Here is a 25440-nt window from a genome sequence, read left to right on the forward strand (position 1 = left end):
ATAATGCGTGACGGCATCCGAGTGGTTCGTGGCCACCTGACCCCAAAGCCGAACCTCCAAAGGCGAATGCGTTCTCCAAAATGGTTATTGAAGTCTAATTCCACTCTCCTCCAAATGATCAGGCTGTGTGTGGTTGCGGGTTTTTTTGGGGGGGGTGGGTCTTCCCCTGCATTTCATCAATCTTGCCTTGTGTGCACGCAGTTATTCATCATGCAGGATTACGCAATAGAGGCTCACATAATAGAATCTTCTTCACAGCTAGAAGGTTGTGGGTGCAGATGAGTGTGCGGCGCATCAGAGCAACTTTTGAAGTGCCATTTATCTGAAATGGTGTCGTTTTTAAAGAGTCAGTCCTTCCTCCGGGCGAGAAATGATGTGGTGTTCGGCAAGAGCGAGATGTGGAACGGAGGTTTGTCTAGGTCAGGGGTGCGCCATTAAAAGTCAAAGAGGTTCACTATGCCCCCCCCCCAACACTCTCCATTAGTTAAATTGAAGGTCAAAATCCCCCAAACTGGCACACGTTAAAAAAATAAATAAAATCCAATTCCCCAAAAGGTTTCCAGAATACAATGCTCCAACATTTCTCACCACCTTCATCTCTCCAAAATAACCGCACCAATTAACACAATCCAACAATAGCGATGCTAATATCTTTTTTTTTTTTATGCTGCTTTCCAGTCGCTCCGGGATTCTTTTCTCGGCTCATTATGCCGCCTGTGGCATGTGGAGGCTCAAGAGAGTACGGACCATCCTCTGCTCGCTGTTTGTTAGTGTTTGGCAGTGTAGCCGGGTGGATCAATGGCTGCAAACTTTGCATGCGGAGATTGTGCCACTTAAAATCTCAATAGGGCTTCTAATGTTGAATAATAAAATTCAACATAGTCCGCATACTTACGCGTAAGTGAATTCTCTAATAAGTTATAGACTGCACTTGCTGCTTTTTGCTTTTACTCATTAAATGGCCATTGAGTTCAATTCAATGATATTTTTTTTCCCTCTTCCAACGGGAGAGATACATCGCCCATGGCGCAGGCAGTGATATGACATGACATCACTGAAATTGATCATTGTCAAATCCAGGTAGAGAAAGACGAAAAAAAAAAAAAAAAGACCCACCACAGCTTTAGCCGAGCAGGCAGCTAAGCAAAATCCCGGAACCATCTCCATCCAACATCAGGCTTGGATACATTCATATTCATGTGATGCGGTCGCCGTAGTAACCCAAACCGAGGCAACCTTGCTCATTTAATTTGCAATTTCATGGTTTCTAATGAGGCTTTTGCTTTCTGAATGCTCGTCTCGCTCGTCTTTTCTGTCCGAGACGCTGTCATTCCCAGCAAGTGCTTTAAAAGTCCACACGGAAGCTGATAAATGAAGCTGTCACGAAGGAGGATACAGATGCATGCTGCCCCCTCCCCCTCCCCCACACGTTCATCGACTTAGCCGCAAATAAGCTCCTCCGATCGACTCGCTCTGATCGAGCGTACCGATGCTGCGGCGTGACCTTTTGTGCTGGGAACCAAGCATGATTATCATTTTCTTTTTTAAAATATATACTTATTTTAAGCCTGTGCCGTCTGCGGCGTGTTTACCCGTCTGCTGCCGCTCTTTATTTTTGCGGCATGCCAAATCACTCCCGCTTAATTTAGCCGATGCCATTTAGCGTGAAGCGAAGCTAAATGTCAGTCACCTGCGGAACTAATGCTCCAGCGAAGCTATTTCACACAGGAGCAACATTTGTCTCAAACAGGCCGGTGGGTGGGGGGGACACATGATGTGCCCCCTATTGAATTGTTGCTGCGTCGCTATTATGCGCTGATTGCGTAACCCGACAAGCATTGGTGGATTTGTCCAAATTCGCAGGCCGCGTCCTGAGAAGGCCGTTTTTCGGCCGTGTGACGTCACTTCCGGCGTGACTCGATCGCAATTGCTGTCGAAATACACATTAAGCCTGTCCAAATTGCTTTATGCAGTCCATTGAGGCTACCTGAGGAGGAACGTCCAAAGAGCCAGTCTGCCACCGTATTTTCCGCACTATAAGGCGCACCTAGAAACCTCCAATTTTCTCAAAAGTGCGCCTTATAATCAGGTGCGCCTTATATATGGACCAATATTGAGCCACTACAGCAGGCGGGCCAAATGTATATATCTTATATATGGACAAAGTTTTAAAATGGGCCATTCATTGAAGGTGCGCCATATAATCCGGTGTGCCCTATAGTGCGGAAAATACGGTAATTGTCTTTTTAGAATTAGAAAACCACGTCCAGGCAGGTCGCGTTGGGTCGGATGTCTTGCAGCCAAAAAATTCTTTGAATTTGTTTTTTTTGCGGACTTTTTTCCATGGAGGAGATGGGGGGGGGGGTTCTGCTGGCTTGGTTGTTGTCTCAGCATGAGCACAGGAGGAAATTACACTTGTGCCATAATGCCAAGCTATTCTGGGCCCTTGGAAGAAACACAGACTGTTTACCAACAGCTTTGGTTGTCAGTCAATTTATAGCTTGTACGTCTACGTAATACATCAGCATGTACATCTATGTTTAAGTGAACAAAAATGTGTAGTGAAATATTTGTTTGGTACCAGGAGAAGATTCACATCATATTAGAACATAAAAAAAAAACTGACATACAAAATACATAACAGAAATATACATATAATAATATACATTATCCCCACCTCCTCATCTACAGCCGTTCATTTCTAATTCCATCCATATCTTGTTGATCTGATTGGCTCATAATGGATTTGATGGCTAATCAACTTTTTCCAAACCATTCCTTTTGACTGATTTCTATACATCCATAAAATATGTTCACTTATTACAGGTGCGAAATGTAAAAATGGACAATGTTGCTCTAATGTTGTCATTAGGCAGAAGAATGAAGGTTGATTAAGATGCAGGTAGCCTGATTGCTTCGTGATGACGATAGCAAGATAAAATATGCAAGCTAGCGTCCCTCCAAAGGCACATTGAGTTGCCTCGTGTATAAAATGTGCTAAAGCTGCCGTTCCTTTGCTGAAAACGACTCAAAGTTTATAACTAAGGGGAAATAAACTTTCACGCACATCAGCAGGCAGAGCCAGCATATTTGTTCATTAGCCGGTTAGCCATACGTTGCCGCTAGCGGCTAGCCGCCTACCTGTGCGACTTCGAGAGTGTTTTTTGGTGGCTGCGTTTGTTTTAACTCTCCACGTCTGTTTACAGCTGGACAGCGACGGAAAATAATAATGCTCCGCGCATCCAGATGGTGCGCGACATATTGCAGGTTGTTGTTGTTAGGGAATATAAAAATGGAGGTTGGCCAGTTGAATTTGGCTTGCCACATGAGCGGGAACATTAAGAAAAAAAACCGCACATATGTTTAGCGGCAAGTCCATCAAGCTTCAAGCGGGTATGATTGATGAAAGCAATTAGCGGCATTTGAGGAGGGACATGTCGGAGAGTTGTGATGAGCGTTGAAGGTCGTTTTCATCTTAACGGCTGCTTTGAACCACCTTATGACCTGATTGTGAACCCGGGACAATGCATTTTTATAGTATAGTATATAGCTACTATCTAAAATGATTCCCCACCCTTGTCTGATACCAAGCGCTCGACAACACAGCTATTACGGGTGTAAGCGATGCGCTCGGAATCAAAGCAGGCCCGGGTTCTGCTTCCTCACGCTTTCTCTGTGTGGCGCCGCCAAAAATATCTTCGCTCTCGCTGCTTGCTTTGACGATCACGACGATTAAACAAAGCAATCGCGCTTGCAGAAGGCGAGCGTAAATGAAAGTGGGGTACACGCAGACGATTTTTTTAAAACGAGGGCCCCCTCACACGACGAGAAAAAAAAGATGATAAAAGGAAGCGCACCACAACTATACCAGACGTTAAGTTTCACAGCTCTCTTTTTCGAAGTTTTGAGTTGCAGTACCAGGAATGACCTGTAAGAGGCAGTGTGGTACCACCTGGCACTAATGAAACAGAAAAATACAAATTCAATTGTGTAAATAGCTTCCTGGAGAACCAATCCAGCCTCCTCCACTTTTTTTCAGCTTTTCTGTCGGCGACTCCCCGGCGCTTTGCCACTTATCGAAATGTACGCCGGCCTTCCGTTTGGTTGCACGCAGGAAAATTGCCCCCCCCCCATCCAGTTGCAATCATCGCGCTTGGCCGGCTGCAGGTTCAAATCCGTAATGTGCCGGCGCATTTAGGCTGTGTTCTCTCAGAGGAGTTGCCTTTTGCCTTCTGTCAAACATGCTAATCAACTCCCTCGCCGTCCAAACACTCCATCACTGCCTCCAGCTCGCATTCATTTTAATGCATTGTCTCGCACGTACGCGCTATACAAACCGAATCGTAGAATCATTTGGATTGGCCTCTCCAATCACCCCCCCCCCCCAACCCACTCCCAGGCCTACCACAGATGTCCTGCAACCTATCATTTTCTCCGCAGTGGAATAACGGTGACGTATTCCCGTCGCTGGCGCAGCTGAATTTTAAAAAGCTCTCCTCGCCGACCGCCCACGCGCCAACGGCACTAGTGCGAGCGTCATTAACATAAACTTTGCCGGCTGTCTGCGGCCTTCTCCCGACTGCTGACTTATTCATTTGCAGACGTGAAATTACTGTTGTTGCAGACAAAGGGCGAGGTGGAAATGGGCCTGGCTAGATTGATATCTTCTGGCAAATTGGCTGGTTATATGTAATTGGCTGGCGTGGGCGGGGGCAAATGTAATTCGCTTTTGTACATTTTCCTTTATTTGTGCTTGTGCAGATGGACTTGCAAATAAGTCCACATTAGTTCTCGCTGTGGAGAGAAAGAATTATAATAATCATAGCCTTTCACTTAAATCTTGTTCTGATTCAGTTTAGCCGTGGAAAACAATGGCAATAATAATATTCCCGCACATGTATAAAAAAATATATAAAACAACAGCCCTATTGTACTACTTTTGATTTCGGAGGTTCCACTTGATAAACTTATTTATGCTACAGAGATTCGAGCGGGGGCAAATAAAATGTGAAAAGTCCCACACGGCTGCCTCCACTTCTAATTACGTGTCATAAATGATCCCTACGCTTTAAATATTTAAAGCATATTTTGACATGTCCCTCATTTACGTTTCCCCCCAGCGAGCGCCTCGGTTGTGTCGCCATCACTCAGCAGGTATACGGGCAACGCTGTCAAAAGCGTAAATGAAAGTAAATGAGTCATGTTTATGGGTTCAAACGAAAATGTTCAATTACTTCCGTTGGCAAAAAGTCTGATTACGCAACAGCGCGCATAATTGCTTTTTTGATAGACGCGATATTGATCCCGCGTAGGCGTTGCGTGCGTGTTTCTGCCGCTAGCGTGTCACCCTTGACGTGTTTTAATGAGGGGGTTTCACGGGAAATTAGGGTTGCGGAGTTATTATGCAGTCTCCAGCCGTATTATTAGGTACACTTTTCAGATTCACTGCGGTGTGCTGACATTTGTTTGATTGGTCACAAAATTATGTTTTTACTGCAAATTATAGTTCAACTATTTATGCCAGTGACTTATAGAGACAATAAGACTGATTCGATTCCCTACCACTAGATGGCGTATCCACTTTTTTGGTTGGTCTTGCGCCATGACATTTTTTTATGTACATGTGCCTTGGCTTGGTAAAGTCTGGCAATCATTAGGCACAGGAACATTAGGTTCCTTTGTCGCCTTTTTCTACGCGGAATTTGTCAAACGAAAAACACAAATCATGGACTACAAAGCCTTATAAAATAATTGCGGAATGAACGATTTCGCAATTAGATTAATTTGCCACTGAATCATTGCTCTGTCATAAATAGAAAAGACATTTTAAGAGTCTCTCGAAGGATAATTAATAAGATCAAAGTTCTTGCTGTTCTTGTTGATCTGTTACTTAAAAAAAACAAAAAAACATTGAGCTCATTAATTTGGAGCAAAACATTTTAGGGTGAAGTCTCCACTAACAAAAACAACAATAAACAGACATAAGCAACTGAAAATTACAACCACATTGATTGCGCCAATCGACATTTTGTTTACGAGGGTGAATTTACTATTATTTTCGTACGCTCCAGCTCCTATATTGGAACTCATTAGATTGCCTATAACAATTCGAGCCAGGCCATTGGGAGTTGTCCGTTGTGATTGGAGGCCGCCGGCTGCCTGTGACGGCCGTGCTGATGTCACACTCCGACTCTCGACGGCCCTCCCCGAACCGTTTTCCTTTGGTTTGTGGACCTGCAGACACATTGATTTCCTCTCTTGTGTTCGCGCGAGGCTAAATTGGAAGCGTGACAACAATAACAACGGAATGAGAGTGTTTTGTTGGTCCGACATCGCACCTAGCAAATATCATTTGTCGCGCCTATATAATGCAGGTGACGGATTTATTTGCTGGTTTTCTATTGACGCAATAGATAACATTTTCGTATATTTATTATTCATTAGACGGCGTGTTCGTAGACTCACTGTATCACGTAACGGCGAGTATAGAATATCAACAATGGGAGCAACAACATACAGCCTTGAGATACGTCTGACCCCACTTTTCCAAATACTAGTCGTAATTCAGCCTATTTTTGTTTCCCTTCGACATGCAAACTAAAATTGAGCTAGGAACGATGTAGGCTGTATTCGTGGACTCAAGTAAATTCACAATAAGCAACCGTTTGGCACATAGTGAACAAAGACAAAATGGCCGCCCTCTAAAAAGAGCTGGATTTTGCCTCCGAACTCATATGACACAATATTACCGTATTTTCCGCCCTATAAGGCGCACCTAAAAACCTAAATTTTTCTCAAAAACCAACAGTGCGCCTTATAGCCCGGTGCGCCTTATATATGGACCAAATTCCTAGATTTAAACTGGCCCAAAGCATTGTGTCATGAAATCAATCATAAGTGGCCCGCTGAAGACTATGAATCATGACTCAAAAAGACTATGGATCATTATTTTATGATTATAAAGTAATTTGTTTCCGTCTGAAGTTGAAATAAAAAAGATAAAATGGAGAATGATTTGATTTGGATTAAAAATCTGACATGATGCATTAATGGTGCGCCTTATAGTCCGGTGCGCCTTATATAAGGATAAAGTTTTAAAATGGGCCATTCATTGAAGGTGCGCCTTATAGGCCGGTGCGCTTATAGGCCGGAAAATACGGTAATTAGAATGGCATATTTCGACGAGTGGGGGCGCATAGAAAATATCGTAAAGACATGTTTTGACTTGACGTCCCCTTTTACGTCCACTAGCATAATGCTAATGTGAAACGCCACACATGGGCTAACAAATAGCATCAATGTGTTTTTTATAATACTTTAAACAATTAATATTTGAATGCAGCTAGCAAGGCGCAAAGCCAATTTTTTTTTTTCCACGATATTACAGAGTGCTATTGAGTACACAGCCACAATCTGAGAGCATATGGTAGCGTGCATATTGGTCAAGGAGGAGAAGCGACACCTTGTGCTGGATGTGGTGGCTGTCAAACACAGGAAGCCCATGCGTGATCACATTCAGCTCCGTGACTCATGTTCTCCTAGTGCTCTCGATTACGTGGCTCGGGCACGTCACAAAAACAATCTGCCAGCCGTTTGTGGCACGTGGCGTCTGTCTATTTGTATCGACCGGGGCACGCCGCTATCTGTCATGTGTGCAATTTGCTACAGCTCTTTATCGTGGATTGTATTGGATTGCGCAGCCGCACGTAATGGACCGCATCGTAGAAGTCCATCGATTATTTGGAATTGATGGCTGGTTGTGGAGGAATGCAGGGAAATGCAGTTTGGCTTTTTTCCAAACGGTTTGCCAACATGACGTCAGCCAGAGGAAGATAAGCTACTAGAAATAAAAGTATTGACCTTTGCTGTCCCAAAGGTCACATTAAACTTCATTCTTTTCTGTTTTGTCTCATAGAGACAGATGTGAGAGCCTCAGTATTTGACAGCTTAGGCTTTGCACTTTTTGTCAGCATTCCCTTTAGCCAAGGCTCGCTGGAGCAGTGTTGCGTAATTGCCGACTGGCAAGAAGTTTTTCTGTCCCTGACTGCAGTTTGAGGAGCTTTAGATTATGATGCTCAACGACCTAAAGTCACGATGGCTAAAGCTTCATCACTCTCTGAGGTATCGGCTGAATTTGCAAATCCCCCCCCCCCCCAGTATAAACTTTCCCTGGTTTTGTGCGAACACCTAATTTAGCGAAGCAACAACTTGCTACGGATAAATTGTAATTGTTGGAGCAGTGTGACGGACCGTAAAACCTTTCAGACTTACGCAAAATTGCCGTCGGGGACAGAAAATTGCCAGGCGGCAATTTCGCAATACTTCTCCGCACGACAGCGTAGATAATATGTAACATTTGGTGTTGTGAAGGCACCTCAGGGTCATTGTTGGCGAAACGGAAACAAAGGAGTGCATGAATGCACAATCACACGTCAAATGAAAAAAACACGCTTGTCCAGTTTTTGTGAAAACCCGCCCAGCCGTTGTAAAGGTGCTCCCTGCTTACAAGGAGGGGGAGGGGGGGTGGCATGTTGGCCTGCAGGACAGAAGAGGTGGACAAGAGAATCTCTGTTACCTGCTCTTTGTTTTGGAGTGGGAGCTAGCTAGCAAGTAGCGCTACTCTCATTTTCTTCCTGGACCGGACCCAAACCAAGACGAGAAGAAGAGTGGATTAGCTTTAATCCTATCAGGCTTTCTCATGACGTGGGGCCCTTCTGAGTACACCTGCAGCGCCAAGGACAAAACGCTCCATCCAACGTGGGCACCAGGATTTAAGGAGTACCATGCCGAAGCCAACGGATGACCCGGTTTTGTGGCTATGTTGATTTATAGGTCAATTTAGATGTAGATTACGATGCTCTGCTTTGGGAGCCGAAGGCGAAATCGACACCAATGGAGTGAAAAGGACCCTTTGCTTGACGACGTGCCGTTCAACATTCCCAATCCCTACTACCTTGACTCAGGTAAATAAAAAAATAAATATATATATATGTCTGTCCACCCACCTTTGGCCGCATACATCTGCGCTATTTGCACCGAAACCCTAGATGACTTCCTGAACCCTCTCGGGAATGTTTTCGTCCGCTGATAACACACAAAAGCATTTACCGTAGTAAAATTCATTCCTCACCAATCAAATGATGACGTTGAAACGTCAATAACAAAAATCTGCGGAATGTTGTTTTGATGTTCGCACATGGTTCAACTGGATTTCCATTTAATAGCGGATGAGTCCCACAAAAAACATCAGCCGCATGTTGCGCTCATGCAATTTGCGTCGGATTTACTACGAGGATTTCCTCCAAAAACTTATCTGTGTGGGCAGTAACTGATTTTTCTTTTTTTTTCAATGTGTTGACCTCGACCCATATGGGGGTTCCTCGGTTTACAACATTGTTCCGTCTTATAATGGCTCGTTCTGTGTAAAATGCTGAGTTTTAGAGGCGGCTGATTCAGATTTATTTTTCTTTTACCATCTGCATTTGGTCATCGTTTGGAAAAAAAAAGCTAACATTTCAGTTGACTCGCCAGTGATCCCATTAGCTTGTCTCTTTCAGGTCACAAGGGGGCAATGTTGTGCTCTAACCTGAATGCTGGCTTGACGCAAATGTTGCCTCTCTTACTACTATGTAGATTTTTTTTTCCCTTCCCTTCCATATTTATTGAATGTAATATTTCCTGATCTGGAAACAAGCAGTGAAGAAAAGATGCGATTTCCTCCCCACCAAAAATAGCCACTTTGCTTCCCACGCAGTGTGTGGGCCATGTAGTGGCACCAACTATGTGTGCATACATGTGCAGTTGTCAGCAAAAAAAAAAAAAATCCTGCAGCTATATGAAAGCTTGAGAACATTCCTGTGACTATATCGCCCTCTTCGCGTTGTGTGTTTTTTGCATATAAGCAAAACATGGCGTCTATTCATGGCTGCCGCAGATTGGTGGGTTCCTGCACTGTGTGTGCAATCAGTTCCCATGTTTATCTTTTCATGTTTCCAAGAGTTGCTGGAGAAGAAGCAGTAGAGCAGCTCTGAGGAAAGAGTCACGGGGCCTTGTGAGGTCCACTCCTTGTTTTCCATGTGTTCCCGGGGGTTGCATGGCTCTGCTCGAAAGTTCAGAGACACACACACTCCCTCGGCTCAGAGATTAAAGGGGCTTGTCTGCAGCACTTGCAACGAGAGCTGCTCACAGTTCGCAACTTGCCCAAGAGGCGGGATGAGTTGCTTTTTGCAAGTCATGACTTTGGCAAACTGTGTGGAGGTTGTGTGATTTTTATAATTTTTTTTCCTTTCCTTGAGTCAGCTTGTTTGTACTCTCACCAAGTCGAACAAAGTCTCTTTCGGACACTTAGTGCTTACGCAAGGATGCAAGTGGAGGCTTTGCTCTGCTCCGACTTGTTTGAAGTTTGCTCTCGCGTCAAAGGTGAAGGATTATGCCTGCAACTGGAATTTGCTCTTCAAATCGAGGAATGCCAAAACTTCCTCGGAGCATGTGAGTCCCTTTGTCCGTAGCGTGTGAAAGCGTTGGGGTACAGTGCCATGCTCTTCCTCAGCAGCGGGACGGCAGATGCTACCACCTACCACATTTCTGTCACACGAAAGGAGACGCCGGGAGATGACCCGGTGTCCGAGCTAGGAATGGGCTGGGTGACAGCCTGCGCCCTGGCGGACGGTTGCAAGCGAGGAGACCAGATCATGGAAAACGGTGCCATCCTCGACAAGTGGCCGCCCCCGAGAGCGGGAAGTCTACGCCGAGAGGTGGTGGTGGAGGAGAACGAGGAGGAAGAAGAGGAGGAGGCAAAAATGAGGAGTGACGGCTTTATGACACATCCCTCTAAGAGCTCAGGTAACTCCTCAGACAAGACCGACCCAGACTCGCACAAGTACCACGTCAATGTCCATGCCAGAGGACTGTCATTCGGGGGACATGGCGCCGTCACAGGGCACACGGTGCCTCGGGCCGTCCTCCGCAGGTATCGTCAGGATGAGGCCCCGACAAGCAGGAGGACCATGAGCATGTATGGGGAACCGGCGGAGCAGCAAAGTGAGCCTGAACCGGAGCGACTCAGGAGGCCGAGGAGTGTGTGCATGCTTTCGGGCCCCAACGCGGTCCTGGTGGAACAGTGCAAGCATAACTCCCTGAAGAGGACAGGCGCGGTGGAGGGCAGCCAGCTCTACAGGAGCAGGAAGGCCGAGCTGAGAGTTGTGGACGGCCTCAATCCGGTCGTGGTACACCGAGCCCCGGTTCCTGCCCAAGTGATCCCCGGGGTGCGCCACCGAAGCGGGAAGACCAGGCCTCTTAGCATGACCGTTCTGGAGCTAAGGAAAAGGGCCTCCGACGACGACGACATAAGCAGGCAGCAAAGCCACGATGGAGGAAGCTTCCTAAAAGGAGCCTTTCGTTGGAGGTTATTTGGTAGAAGCTCTCCGGATAAGAACAAGGAGAACGACGGGGACAAATGCGCAAAATCCTCTTCCAAATCTGTCAAAGCGGATGCTCCCAAGAGCACACTGAGCTCATTGAGACGCAGCCTGAGTATGCGCATCCGCCGGGCTCGCCCCCGGGACAAAGCCACTTCGGGGTGCGAAGGGGCCAAAGCCGCCGCCGTCGCCGACCCCATGCCTCCTCAGCCGTTCTCGTACCTCACGGGGAGAACGCTGTCGTCTTCCGGCGAGCGGGTTGTCGACGGGGGTGTCCAATACATCCACTATCGCAGCAGGGGCAAGGTCAAGGTGATGGAGGTGCCCCTGTGCCCGAGCAAATTGTCCAAACCGGCTCAGGAGGAGCCCAGCATTTGGCAGCTCATAACCAACCGCTTCAGGAGGAAAGAGCAGCCGGATAAATGCGAATGGAAAGACGCAGGCCGGCATCATAAGTCACTGCCTGTCGCCATAGAGACCCTGGCAGACACGGAGGCTCAGAAAGGTCAAGGTAAGACCTGCAAGACCTTTTTCCCTACACTCAGTGTTCTCTTCACATTGCCGCCCCCCCTTCCATCTCACGTCCCCCCCGGTTGCTGTAAAGAAAGTCTCAAGTGCATTTTTTTTTTTTTGTCGAATGAAAAACACATGGGGAATTTGGGGTTTGGGTGGCATTCCAAAACATGTGGAGTGCTTTAGGAATTTCTATTTTCGGGACCATTTCCGTCCGTCCGTTCGTTCTCTGCAACTTTGAACCGCCTGACGGCAAAATGAATGGACTCGGCGCGCTCACCCATTTGTTTGACTCTGAAACGCTCTCGGATGAAGGTTATTTCTATGTCCCAGTCTTCTGTTGGCCTTCAAAGATCTATTAAAAGAGTCAGCGGCTGTATTAGGGATGCTTTTTTGCAAGCTAGCGCAGCTAAATTGAGATAGCTCGAGCTGAGGTGAAGAAACTTCTATTCATGGTTACCTCAGAAATGAAAGAGAAAATGTCCTAGCTGGGCTTCTGCATGTTTTTTTATTGACTGTCACCATTACGCACAGCCGACCTTTAACCTGGCAAATGATATGTTATCCAGTCCAATTGCGTCCTAAGGTCGAGCGTGCTCGTCCTCCGCCGCTTTTTGTGTTGCCGCCGGTTACCTGGGCGACGTCTCAGCCAACGCGGCCGTGTCCTGCCGCGTTTGTCCGTTCTAATCCCGAGTGCGAGGCAGTCAGGCGTCAGGAATGTAGGTGCGCCGAACCAGTGCCTGTCGCTACCTGCCTAAAGTGCTCGTTGGCTAATTAGATCCAGAAAGCTTCAACAACCCCCCACCCCGAACGTAAACCATGACAACAAAACACACCTGAATGCTTCCTGATGACCACCTGATGACAAACCTCTGCAAGATATTTGAGGTGCCCACCCCCCCACCTGTGGAGGAACAAAGCTCCTCTTTTGTGTGGATGGATGCATGAGTGAATGGCACGCATGGGTTTCCGTTATCGTTATTTTTTTTTAAAAATTCGGCCGGGATGTGTCTTTTAGAAGTTATCGCTGTCTGAGACGCTCGCTTTAAGATGCGGCTATGGAGATGTTTGCCTCGGTCTCGGCCCGGACTGATTGTGTTTATCGCGGAGCGCCGCAGATAACGGTTTGGTGTTTGGGCACTCAGCAGAACGCAGATAACGGCTAAGACTAGTCGCTTTGTAAATTGCTTCGAAGAGAAGAACGGGAAAGTACTCTGAGGCTAGTCTTGTTATAATCATGAAAAAAAAAAAAGTATGTTTAAGGACACACAGGATGTTTTTCTAGTAGTTTGAACCACTCTTGTCCTAAAGTAAATCATTTTGCCCTTCCTTACTGATTTTATTTTCTGATGGTCCACCAGTGAACATCATTTGAGGGAAGCCGAAGTACTAATTGCTAGCTAAAAATCACCCTCTATAATTTCAAGTGGGAACACGGTTTGGAAAAATCTTTGAGGGGGGAAAAATATAAATTTCAAGGTCCCCCCGCTAAAATAAACCACCGCACATCCATTTATTTTTTTTGCTGCCTTTGCATTTTTTCCCTTAAGCGTAATCCGCCAGGAAACCGACCGGTCGTTTTCGATACAAGTCGACATGAGCGGCAAAGTGAAAAGCAGGCAAACAAGCTGAAGCTTTCCGTTCGACAAAGACGGCGGTGTCCTGTCAAGGCATCACAAACGCGGGGGGGCTCGTCACCCCCCTGTTTGGCATTCTGGGGCAGTCTTTCGGAGATGCTCATTCTTTACGGGTGACGTAAGTGGAGCACATGGATTCAATTAGGCCATTTTTTTTTTTTAATGCATGGCCGTGCTGTAATTTGCCAGGGCGCCAAGCATCTCTTCCTAGTGATAAAACTCAAAATACAAATCAACAGTCGTCCAGAAAACTAACGCTTTAAAACGAGGAGGCGTTCACTGAAACCCAACCGGTCGGGTTTCTTCTTCTTGTGCATGTCGTGACATGTTCAAGCCATAAAGGGGGATGTTAAAGTGCTGCGTAAAACTACACCACTAAACGAGAAAAGTATACACCAAGGCGGGGGGCACGTGAAGGAGGCCGCTTCAAGACGCGCTCGTCGTGGGAAGTCTAGATACGTAAACATCGCCCACTTAATTGCAGGCCTTGTGATACTTGAGTGTACTACATACATGAAGAGAAAATTGTATACATGTTTAGGATTGTGGTGTGTGTGTGGGCGGGGTCGTGTGTTTACTTCAGTTTTTAAACATTTATTTTGGCCATAAGTTTGTGTTTTTTCTAAGGATGCCAAGAATTTTCTTATTTACTCACACTTTTTTTTTTTTACACAGGAAATTTAACTTTTGTTGCTATACCAACTAATCACGATTAAAAACTAGTTTTTCTTGGTTACATTTATCCCCATTTAAAATTCAAAATTTTTGGTGAGACATTTTTGGTCCCCAAACAAAAAATATCAGCTCAAGTCGTTTTGGTAATATTGTCACATTATTGTCGCTCAACTCGTGACAAGGCAGCCGCATCAGCTGACGAACAACCAGCACATGGAAACATTTTACGATATGATGTGAGATTAGCAGATCAAAGTCCGATTATGAATAGAATGTCTTCATGAATGCACTGTGAGGAGTCTTGTATTGCTATTGACTGGTTTTATTTTTATCCTTCTCCTTTTAGACTCTTTTGTCAACAGCCAGGAATGGACACTGAGCCGGTCTGTGCCCGAGCTGAAAGTGGTGAGTTATGGCAGCCTTCTCCCCGAGAGCCTTAATAAAAACCAATCAAGTATCGTTAAAATAAAATAAAAATAAAAAAGTACAGCCATTATTAAAATAGCTTCCAAATTCAACTAAATTGGATTCTGTAGGTTTTTTATTTGCTGTATTCCGACTGGAAGCGTCTCCTATTGCTGAGGCGGCGTTTCTCTTGGTATCCTTTCGGAGTTGACTCATTGTTTTCACAGCACACAGCCTCCATGTTTTGCTAACTCGCTCACACACTCGTATGGAGAACTCTTGAAGTTGTGCCGGGGAATATCAGATGCAGATTGCCCGTCATGTGGCCTTTATAATTCGAACCATACCTGACTTTAGCGCCCACTAATGATCCGAGGAGGGAGGAGAATGAGGTATGTCGTAGCCCCGTTTTCTTCTTGCCAGATTGGCTAACTTCCTCCCCCCACCCCAGAACGTTTTTTTTTTTTTAACTCCTTCATACCGGTGGGAGGAAACGCCGCAAAGCCCGCAACCAATCATAAGTGACTCTCCCAAGTAGCCCTTAAACAAACATGTTTAGTCTCCTTTACATCCCACTGTGATCAGAGGTTGATGATCTCTGCAGGCTGCAGCTGCTTTTTATTTTGCAGCAGTTAACAAAGGTGGACTTTCGTTCTATGCAATTAATTGCAGCATTTTTTCGGTCACGGTAATTATGTCGCCCTGGTTCCGCTAATGATTAAGAGGTGAATAATAACACGCGAAAATATAAAGAGAAGATGTAATTACAACACAGCACACTTTCATTTACAAAATTATAATGTAATGTGCACAAAACGATACAAATAAATATAACCATCGTGGTTCGGTTTTCTTTTGTAATCTTTCAAAGTATTACTTTGGTGCCATCATCTGGGGCCTTGGTGCCAGGGAACTATGTAAAGGTCAGTTTGGGAGTTTCCTTTGGACAAAGGTAGTGCTCTGCCACCATCTTTTGAGAGTTAGACCGGTTAACATGTTGCTCGTGAGCTACTAATGGTTGGTGGGCGCCCTCTAGTGGTTTGCGAAGGAATCACTAAATGAAACGCTGCAGTGGCTTAAACCTTTTTTCCTCCGATTCGGTGTGATTCATTGGCCGCCACGATTTGAAATGTCACGGAGGAGCTCATGTCTCTCTCGCCTTTCTTTTGTTTTGCAGGGAATTGTGGGGAATCTGTCCAGCGGCAAGTCGGCCTTAGTCCACCGCTACTTGACGGGGACCTATGTGCAGGAAGAGTCTCCTGAAGGTAATTATTTTTATTTTTTCTGATTTAAAAAAAATATATGATTCAAAAGTAATCTGTTCTTGCATTAAATCCAATCATAATACATAACTTTCAATTTCATTTCCCTTTCTATTCAATAAATATAGAACTAAACTTGTGGATCATGATCTATTTAGAGGAAAATATAATTAGAATGTATTTCATTTTGTATTCGAGACAAATACAATTGATATTGAATGTATTATTTAGTCTGAGCTTCTTCCGAGTAGCTCTGCCTATCCCCTGACACATTTTCAAAAATAGCCAGATAAAAGATTGACTTGATAGTCCAATTTCAAACCTGATGGCAGACCAAGTTTTTATATACATTTACAAAGTTCATTTTCCATAATGTGTGCCCTCACAATTTTCCATAATACAAATGTTGCTCTCCTGAGCCATTTATCCGCGATGCCTCCGTAATCAATTGCGGAGACTGGAAGATGACAACCCAAGCGTATCAGCGCCATCGTAATGAGAACGGCGCCCTCTGGCCCCACTTTGCCATCCTCAAAGATAGACTGGAATGCTTGCCGGGTGAATTTGTATCGCGTAGTTTCCGTCATCTCGATGCAGCAAAAAGAGAGCCAGACACTTCTCGACAATTCTGATTGGCAGCCATCTCGCTCACATTTCCAATCACCCCGATAAAAAGAGCCGCACGGCGGCTCTTCTTTAATATACAGCGCGTGGGAAAAGAAAGAAACAAGCTCCGGGGTGTGTTGCCATGGCAACAGCAGATGGAGCGCCGTCGCATGTCAAGGTCTGAGCCTCTCTGAGTGCCGCCCACCTCGGCAGCCCTCTTTTTTTTTTAAGTTAGACCTGACCCGCTCACGTAACGCATCATCCTCCTCATCATCGTCATAGAAGGAGCTAGAAGACACCTTTGGGTGGTTATGTAACAAAATCCATCGTCTGGCAGTGTATATGCTTCCATTGCAGAGTGTCTCCATAAATCATTCATTGTGCGCCGTGTTCCGATCCCCGTTACAAGAGCTGGCAGGCGCCCTTGCTCCATGCTTTGTCTGACTCGTCAAAAGCTTGGCTTTGAGAAGAAAGCCCCTGCGTGGATGGCTCGCAACACGTTACACAAGCGTCATTCAGCCAGCCAGCAAGCAGCCCGTGAGTGTCCGGCTTTCGCTAAGCTGGACGGACGGGGTGACTGACTCAAGTGGCTTTAGTTGCTGGGATGAGATGAACCGAGTCAACCTTTTGAAAGAACCGACACTCGGTTATGCAATCTAATGAGGGCCGGCCAACTCGGCGGAACTTCTGATTTCCATAAGCAGTCTGTTCAAATAAAGAAAGCAGCTAGAAAATCAAAGTCGTGAAAGAGATATCCATCCATCCATCTTCTGTACCGCTTTGTCCCCATATATGTGTAATAATCTTTCCACAGGCAAACATTGGCTCTCTTTTTTTTTTTTATTCATCTCCTAATCAAAACCGACTATATTATTCAGTTTTGTCAAATGGCGCTCGGAATATATTCACAAGGCGAGAACATTTCTGACTTCCCTAGTACATTAGCAAGCTTTATGGCCCAACTTTCTGTCAACGAACTATTTGGATTCAAGTCCTGTGTGATTTTTCCGTGCATGTAACAGGAGTAATTTTCAACACAGCCTATTATATACAGGGTGTGCTCACTTTTGAAACGATAGTATCTCAGTTGTCAGCTCCTCCACTATATATATATATTTTTTCTCAATTGAGTACCAAGCACAATTGTCGGCAAAAAATAATGGAAGCACCCTCAGAGGAATCCAACAAGAATTGAAAGTCCTACAAAGCAACAAATTAACCCCCTGGAGATGAAAAGATCATGAAGGTGACACTCCCCACCGCTTGGAGTTGATAATAGAAAATTCTTGGAATAGCCTTTCGAAGCCACTCCAGAGCAAAGTGCGATTTGTTTTATTGTCTGCCTTTGTGAGGAACGCAACGCAACAACACGGCGTGACCTCATAAAAAGTTTGGGCGACAAGTCGAAGTGAAGCTCCTCCAGAGTGCTTTGACAGGAAGCCGGCCGGGGGTCTCTCAGGAGCCAATTACGTGGGCGAGGAATCGCAATTTAGCATGTCTAATGCACAGCTGCTCGGGCGACAAAGTCACCGTCAACGCGTACGCTCATCCGACTCCGAGCGACACAGCCTAGCAACGGCGACGCTCTTCAAGACAAAACGTCACACCCGTTAGAATTTTTTTTTTAATCATTGTGACAATTATATGGCAGCTAACGCGAGAAGCCTCACTCAGCATCACCAAATGAGCCCATGCTAGTAGTTTCGACTAACTCACTTCTGGTCGTTGAATAAAATGCAATATGGGTCGAATGGTGATTCCAATAATAATAATAATTATTTTTGGCTGAAACCGCCCAGTCCCAATTCTCAAGAGATTATATAACCATCTAAATAACTATACTAGATTCAAAACAAAAACAACAGTGCGTGTCATTTGTCCTCCAGGTGGACGCTTCAAGAAGGAAATTGTGGTGGACGGGCAAAGCTACCTCCTCCTGATCAGAGATGAAGGAGGACCTCCAGAATTACAGGTGAGCATGGACGCCAAAAACCAGAAGAGTCAACCGCAGTCATGTAGAAAGAGAGCATTAGCCCACACATCATTACCTGCCTGCTGCTCCCCCTTTTCACCTCGCATGCATTTAAAGGTCGCGGCGGATTAACGAGAAACTTGTAGCCAAACACCCTAGAGACAGCTAATTGTTGTCAGTAAAAAAAAGAATAACGAAAGAAGCCTCATGCTAGGTGAGATAGCAGCCCGCAAACTCATGGTTTCACTTTTCACATTGAATCTTTTCATTGCTCCCTGCCTAGCCAAAGTCAGCCGGGATAAGCTCCAGCTCACCTCAGGACTGGCGCGATAATAAAAAGATGAATGGCGATTCCCACTCGACTCTGCACTTTTTTTTTTAACCGAGTCTCCCGCAACAATTTCGGTTTCAGCAACCTTTTCAGTTGAAGGTGGTGCGACCTACTTTATTACGCTAGTAGGGTGGTAAAATGCAGTTTTATTCCATGTATGATTTATTACTTCTGGTGAGGTCATAACGAGGACAGGAAGTACCCGGCACAAAAGAAATAGTTTGTCTGCTGTGAATAGTTTTTCAATGAGCATCCAGTGTAGAAAATTGTATAAAGATTTTTATACCCCCCCTCACCCTTGAGAATGCACTAATTTATTCAATTTATTATTTTTATATTTACTATATTGCAGCAGCTTGCCTCTGCCTATTTTAATCTTTGATTTGTGCAAGTGCCCTGTATTGGGTCACAAACGATGCTACACCGCCATCATGTGGTGAAGAGTGAGAAGTTTTTAAAGATGGATTGGGATCTCTGCAAACTAGTCCCGGTTTGCTATTTTGTTCTGTTGTCTGGACCTCAACTGGTCCGAGACAGTAAATCAAGAGGAAAAATGTGAACGTGGTTGCATTTCAACATCCATCCGTTCTTCTTCTGTGCCCTCAGTTTGCCGCCTGGGTGGACGCGGTGGTGTTTGTCTTCAGCCTGGAGGACGAGATCAGCTTCCAGACGGTCTACAACTACTTCCTGCGTCTGTCCAGCTACAGGAACGCCGCCGAGGTGCCCATGGTCCTCGTGGGGACACAAGGTGTTTACGTCGCTCGCCGCGGCCGCTCGGTCTCTCTTTGCAGCGTTTCTTGAAACACCGTTTCGGTCCTAGATGCCATCAGCGCCGCCAACCCCAGAGTGATCGACGACTCGCGGGCCAGAAAGTTATCCAATGACCTGAAGCGCTGCACGTACTACGAGACCTGCTCCACTTATGGCCTCAATGTGGAAAGAGTCTTTCAAGATGGTGAGCGGACACGTTAGCATACAATCTGGTAGCGTGTTAGCATTATATTCATTCTTAATCCAGATATCATCTGGCTCTTAAAAGCCTTAACAACAAGCATCAACTATGTCCTCTCCCCTTGAATTCATAATGAAGTCATCATTTATTCTCCCCATAGCGCTTTTCGAAGCTTGCCACAATATCAAACAAAATGCTGACTTTACGTTCGCCGGTTCCGGCTCCTTAATTGCTTCCCGAAGCCCGATCGGAGCTGTTTAAAAAGACACGAAGGTGCTGTCAGGCAAGATCATCCCTGGTCTCGTTTGTCCCGACTGTCGGCACCGCTTCCTGATGCTAATTTGAGTTCCGCCGCGTTAATTAAAGGCGGAGTTGCGCGGGGCCGCTCAAACGTTGGTCACACTTTGGGCGTCGCTGCCGATGACAACCGGGACTTTTCAACTCGAGTCACCAGATTCCCAATTAATAAAATTGCGCTTTTATATTATGCCTTGGAGTTCTTTGAATATTTTCGTGATGATACTCATAATCCTTTTGGTCATGATAATCACAAGGCAAGATTTTCATTTCTGTTTTTCCCCATCCCCAATATCTATTTGTTGTGCCCTCCAGTGGCCCAGAAGGTGGTGGCCATGAGGAAAAAGCAGCAGCTCTCCATCGGCCCGTGCAAGTCTCTGCCCAACTCGCCCAGCCACTCGTCAGTCCCCGCGGCGTCCATCCCCTCCGTTCACATTAATCAGGTAGGACCGCGAGGTCGGTTCGCGAGTCACATGATCAAGCAACATAACTTGATTATTTTATTTTATTTTATTTTGATAGCGTCCTCCAATTTACTTGTAACAAATCGGTTTCACTGTTAGCACCTGAGCTGAATCAACAGTACCCTCTGCTGGTCGCAACCAAGTACTGCACTCCATTTTCCTTGTTGCTTCAGGACTCAATTAATCAGCAATTCCACACAAATTCACAGCCCTCCCCTCCACCGTGTGAATATAAATTAGCTCCAGCGCGGTCGTCTTATGTAATCGAACTCAAATTGACCCGCTGTTCTCACTTCCTGTCCTCCTCCTTCATCCGATGGTGTCCTCTTTACCTCCCCCCCCCTCTTCCTCCCCTCCTCCGCCAGGCGGCCAACGGCGGCTGCGCGTTCAGCGACTACTCCTCCTCGGTCCCCTCCACCCCCAGCATAAGCCAGCGAGAGATGCGCATCGAGACCATCGCTGCCTCCAACACGCCCACGCCTATTCGCAAGCAGTCCAAGCGCCGCTCCAACATTTTCACAGTAAGTATGCGACAGCTGATGCAAAGTAACACCCACTCGCACTACTAGAGAAGGGGAGTGGCGGACTTTGTCCGCCGGAGCCAGGAGGGGTGGGGCGTGGGGGATTCAAAAACAAAAAGTGCCCGAGCCAGCTTTCCTTTCTCCTCCTATGCAGGCTCGCACGGCACAATGGACACTGGAAAATAAATAAAACAATATATATATATATTAGAGCCCTCAAACAGCAAATAACGAAGATTAACACTGTGGAAATTTTTCTTGTCCTTTTTTTTTTTTCTCTAATTGGGTGTAGTGAGTGGATTAGGTTTCTCGCGGAACCTGTGACGACGAAGGCCCCCCCCCCCCCTGCGGTGTCCGATCCAAATCTTTCACCCCCCCCACCCTTGCCCTCTCATTCTGACTGACTGGATCCTTCTCTTTTTATTTACATCACTAAAATGAGTTGGAACCTCATCTTAATACCCCTCCCCACTTGCCAATGTCAAATCTGATTTAAAAACAAGAAAAAAACAAAAACCTGCCCACCCCAACCCCTCACCTCTGACCCCCCCCCACTCCCCCTCCCTCCCCCGTCCGTGTCCTGTCGCTTTAACCGGCAGCCTGTGGTGTGCACTAACCACTCTAAACTTCCTTAGCGTGTCTTTTTTTATGATTGTCTTCTTCCCCTTCTGCCTGCGCTCCTCCCGCCTCTTTCTCATGATCTCACGAGCCACAAATTTGTCTCAGAAATTCCAGGCAACTTTCAAATCGTAGTAAAGATTGTCCTTTTGAATTCTTTGAGACAGATTTCACACTCTCAGAAAAGTAAATAAATAAAAAAATAGCCTTATTGTCCTGATTGGTGTGTCACTGCTGTGTAGATTCGAGTTTCACATCATGGGTTCCATTTTGAAATTCCAAACGGGTTTTCCCCCGAGCCCCTTTTTCTGACAGTCCAGGCGAGGTGAGATTGCGTCTTTTCTTGCCTCTTCTCCTTTCTGTCCCTCTTTGTCCTGTCCTCTACCTGCTCTTCTTTCTCCTCCTCTACCGCCTTGGCCATGCGGCCCACGGCTGCTGTGGGAGCCGCACGTGGGCAGGCGGGCGGGCGGCCGGCCGGCCCTCCGAGCAGTCCAGGCCTTGTGCTATACCTCCCTTTTTGTTGTCTCCCCCCCCCCCTACTCTCCTCCCCCACCCCACCCTCCTCCCTTGCTAGGTAGTGACTAACCATGTCCACCAGAGAAACGATCCGCTCCTCCCCGTCCGCGTCATGGAGATGCCGAAGCACGCCACCTACCCGGTGTGGGTGCCCGAGTGGCAGGCCGAGCGGGAGTTTCAGCTCATGACCTTCTGAGGAGCAGCCGGGAGGAGAAGGAGGAGGGTGGGAGGAGGTCCGGAGGAAGAGGAGGGAGTGTACAGTTAAGAGCATTGGAAGAGTTTTTTGGGGGGGATTCCCAATCGTCATCCCTTTTGCTCATCTTGTCCCAAACTAAAAAAAAAAAAAAAAAAAAAGCTTGTGTAAGTCAGTCGAGCCGTGTTGTTGTTTTTAATCGATCAATCGGAGGGACGGGAATATGCCTTAACGTCCCACAGTTCCTGACGCCGCCATTGGGACTTTCAAATTTAAAATGATAAAAAAAAAAAAAAAGCTGGTCCCAGTGTTCCCACACCTTCCCTTGCCGCCATCTTGGATCATACCATTCTTCTTCCTAGTGCTTCCATTGCAAAGAACTCTTAATGTCCGTCTTGTCCTTCGTTTCCCCGTGCTGACAAGCACATGACGCTCGGAGTTTGCAACAAATAATCCTTTTCATGTATCGCTTAGCGCCCCCCAGTGTCCCACCTGCAGCTTCTATTTCCTTTCACCTTGGTCAACAAAAAGGGCTTTCCAATTCCTCCCCGATTAGAAGAGCTTTGGAATAGAGAAAGATTGGGGAATTAGACAGACCACAGGGACTGTACAGGAAACGCCCCCCTACACACACACACACCATTCAAAAGCACCCCCCCCCCCCAAATTGGAGCCGTCTGTCATCCTAAGGACACGCGTCTCCCTTACATCATCACTCTGCCTTTTCGCCGTAAAGCAGGACTGAAGGACTCAAGTTGCCACGTTCTTCTTTTCTTCTTCTTCTTCTTCTTCTTTGCTCTTCGTTGCTTCCTTGTCATTTGCAAGTTAGACTAGAGCGGGGTTATTTTTATGAAGGCCTTCATAAAGTCAGTTAGCGTAGAGGCAAAGCCGGGGTTGCACCGACCTGTATGAATGTAGTTCCACTTGTTTTGTATTTTCACACTTTATTTATGGATTGATTTAATATTACTCTTCTGTTCTTTCTTTCTTTGCTTTTTCCCCGGAGATGATGACTCTCTCTCGCATAATCGCTTTTTTCTATCACGAGCCGACTTGCCCTCAAACCCGACAGACCGCTGTATATACCTTGTATTGTATTTGACTCTATACACACACACGCAAAAAAAAAAAAAAGGAACATATATGAAATACTGCCTTTTATCGTCCATCCTATACTTTGTGGGGAACTGCAAAAATGTTTGCCTCTCAATCTGTTGAATATTTTGAAGTGAACTTTGTGACTTGCTTTGTATGGTGTCTGTATAGAAGCTCCAACAAGTCATCTTAAGGGTCAACACAAATAAAAATGTTAGCCATATGATTGCAAGTCTCCCTCTCTTCATGGGTGACAACATTTTGTCTTCATGTTATGAGTGAGACCATACACGTCTGTCCCCTTTTACTCATCCTTTTTTTTTTTTTTTTTTGGTGTGTGTCGGGGTGGGAAGCTCAAATGACACTGCAAATGTACTTTTTCCCATGTTTTACAGGAAATATGACTTATTTGACATGCAAAAGCCGTTTATGCCCCCTTTAGCACTTTGCAGGTGGCTGCTGACGCTGACCTAAACTAACCCTTCTTTCCTTATGCGAAACCTTGAATCTATTGATTGTGCGTTTTGCTCTAGCGGCGACCGCTCTCGTGCCGGGAGTCAAACCGGCAGCAAAACGGATCACCGGAAAGGGTTTCAGGGCTGAGTCATGACTCAAAAAATGAAAATGCCTAATATAATTAATATGTGGTCGTCCTGAGTGTTGAGATGTGTGTCAATTGTGGTCTTGCTTTTGCACGTTGGTGTTGACCGCTCTTTGTCGCGCTGCTCTGCTTTTTTGTCTTTGAGCTGTTTTGGACTTTTATGTTGCAACATGCACGCACGCATTCACACACACACACACGCGCAAGCACGACATCGGCGGCTGATTGTGTGTGTTGTTCTCCTTGCAGTCTCGGAAAGCCAGCGAGCAGTCAAAGAGCGTTGAGAGTAAGACAGACAGCATAGGCAGTGGAAGGGCCATTCCGATCAAACAGGTGAGCATGCATCACAGCCTCCCCGCAATGCGCCGGGTGAGTATGTGACACTTGGCCTGCACGACCTTTGTTATGTTTAAATGATGAGTTTCCGTTTACTGCTGACAAAAAAAAATAATATTGTCACCCCATTGGGCTAAAATGTATTTATTTACACCAAAAATTACAATTTGCCGCGTGGTTATTTGAATGTACATTGTATGGCACGGTCAATAAAGGTTAGAAAACTTTGATTTGATTTAGTTAACCAATTAAAGCGCTGGATATGTCATCAGGCGTGTGTTGAAATGGCCACAAGAGGGCGGCACACTCCACGTAAAGTGGCATCTGACAACAGCGCACAATTTCCAAAGTGCCGCTGTGGTTTTGCCAGTATTTAAATACTAGGAAGATACAGTATGTAACAACACCATTGCCAAAAGATCGCAAAAATGTAAATATATAATGTCAAATAAATGTGTTAAAACGTTAGGTGTATGATTACAATTATGTTGGCCGTTCACGTGACATTCTATCATATATTCTGCTATTTTTTATTGGCAATAAAGCAAATAGATATGATTTTTGTATTATAATAAATGGTGCTATTATTAATGACTGTCGCCATTATGAATGGTGTACAATGGAGCAGTAAAATGCATACCTCTCAAATGCATAATGTAGCGCATAACAAACAACAATAATAAATACATAAATTATTGCCTTGAGCATTTGTGCTACCAGGTGCACATCGTTTTGGAACTATTCATATATATAATTGTGGTGATTTAATTTCTTCTAACGTCTCATCTTTCATATTTATTAACGGTCACATGGCTGGTTTCACTTTGTCCTGCTTGAAGTATTTATAACACGTACACAGAAGTTGGCCTTTTATACTAACTCATGTCCATTACACAATTTTCTTTTTTTTTTTTTTTTTGCTTTATTTTGTTGAAATCCTAAACATTCTATTGGATAAAAAAAATTAAATAAATCCTGTCATACAATTCTGCAAATGGCTAAATAAATATAGTGGAATAAATGATACAT

General features: G+C 45.5%; 1 protein-coding gene across 3 annotated transcripts in view; it reads left to right on the forward strand.

The window, feature by feature from the left end:
* Nucleotides 1–25440, forward strand: part of agap3 (ArfGAP with GTPase domain, ankyrin repeat and PH domain 3) — a 74212-nt gene that overhangs the window by 19347 nt on the left and 29425 nt on the right. The window contains exons 1-9 of one of the 3 annotated variants that reach the window (XM_061295192.1): nucleotides 8494–8963; nucleotides 14589–14647; nucleotides 15825–15912; nucleotides 18402–18487; nucleotides 19425–19566; nucleotides 19639–19773; nucleotides 20383–20510; nucleotides 20897–21052; nucleotides 24325–24408. In XM_061295192.1, coding sequence (XP_061151176.1) covers nucleotides 8855–8963; nucleotides 14589–14647; nucleotides 15825–15912; nucleotides 18402–18487; nucleotides 19425–19566; nucleotides 19639–19773; nucleotides 20383–20510; nucleotides 20897–21052; nucleotides 24325–24408 — 987 coding nt within the window. In that variant the 5' untranslated portion in view covers nucleotides 8494–8854. Of the gene's footprint in view, nucleotides 1–8493; nucleotides 8964–9994; nucleotides 11929–14588; nucleotides 14648–15824; nucleotides 15913–18401; nucleotides 18488–19424; nucleotides 19567–19638; nucleotides 19774–20382; nucleotides 20511–20896; nucleotides 21053–24324; nucleotides 24409–25440 lie in introns of those variants that run through there. The other 2 variants (XM_061295190.1, XM_061295191.1) reach the window with 2 other exon arrangements.

This window comes from Syngnathus typhle, linkage group LG13 (genome assembly GCF_033458585.1).
Source record: "Syngnathus typhle isolate RoL2023-S1 ecotype Sweden linkage group LG13, RoL_Styp_1.0, whole genome shotgun sequence".
NCBI classification, from domain to species: domain Eukaryota; kingdom Metazoa; phylum Chordata; class Actinopteri; order Syngnathiformes; family Syngnathidae; genus Syngnathus; species Syngnathus typhle.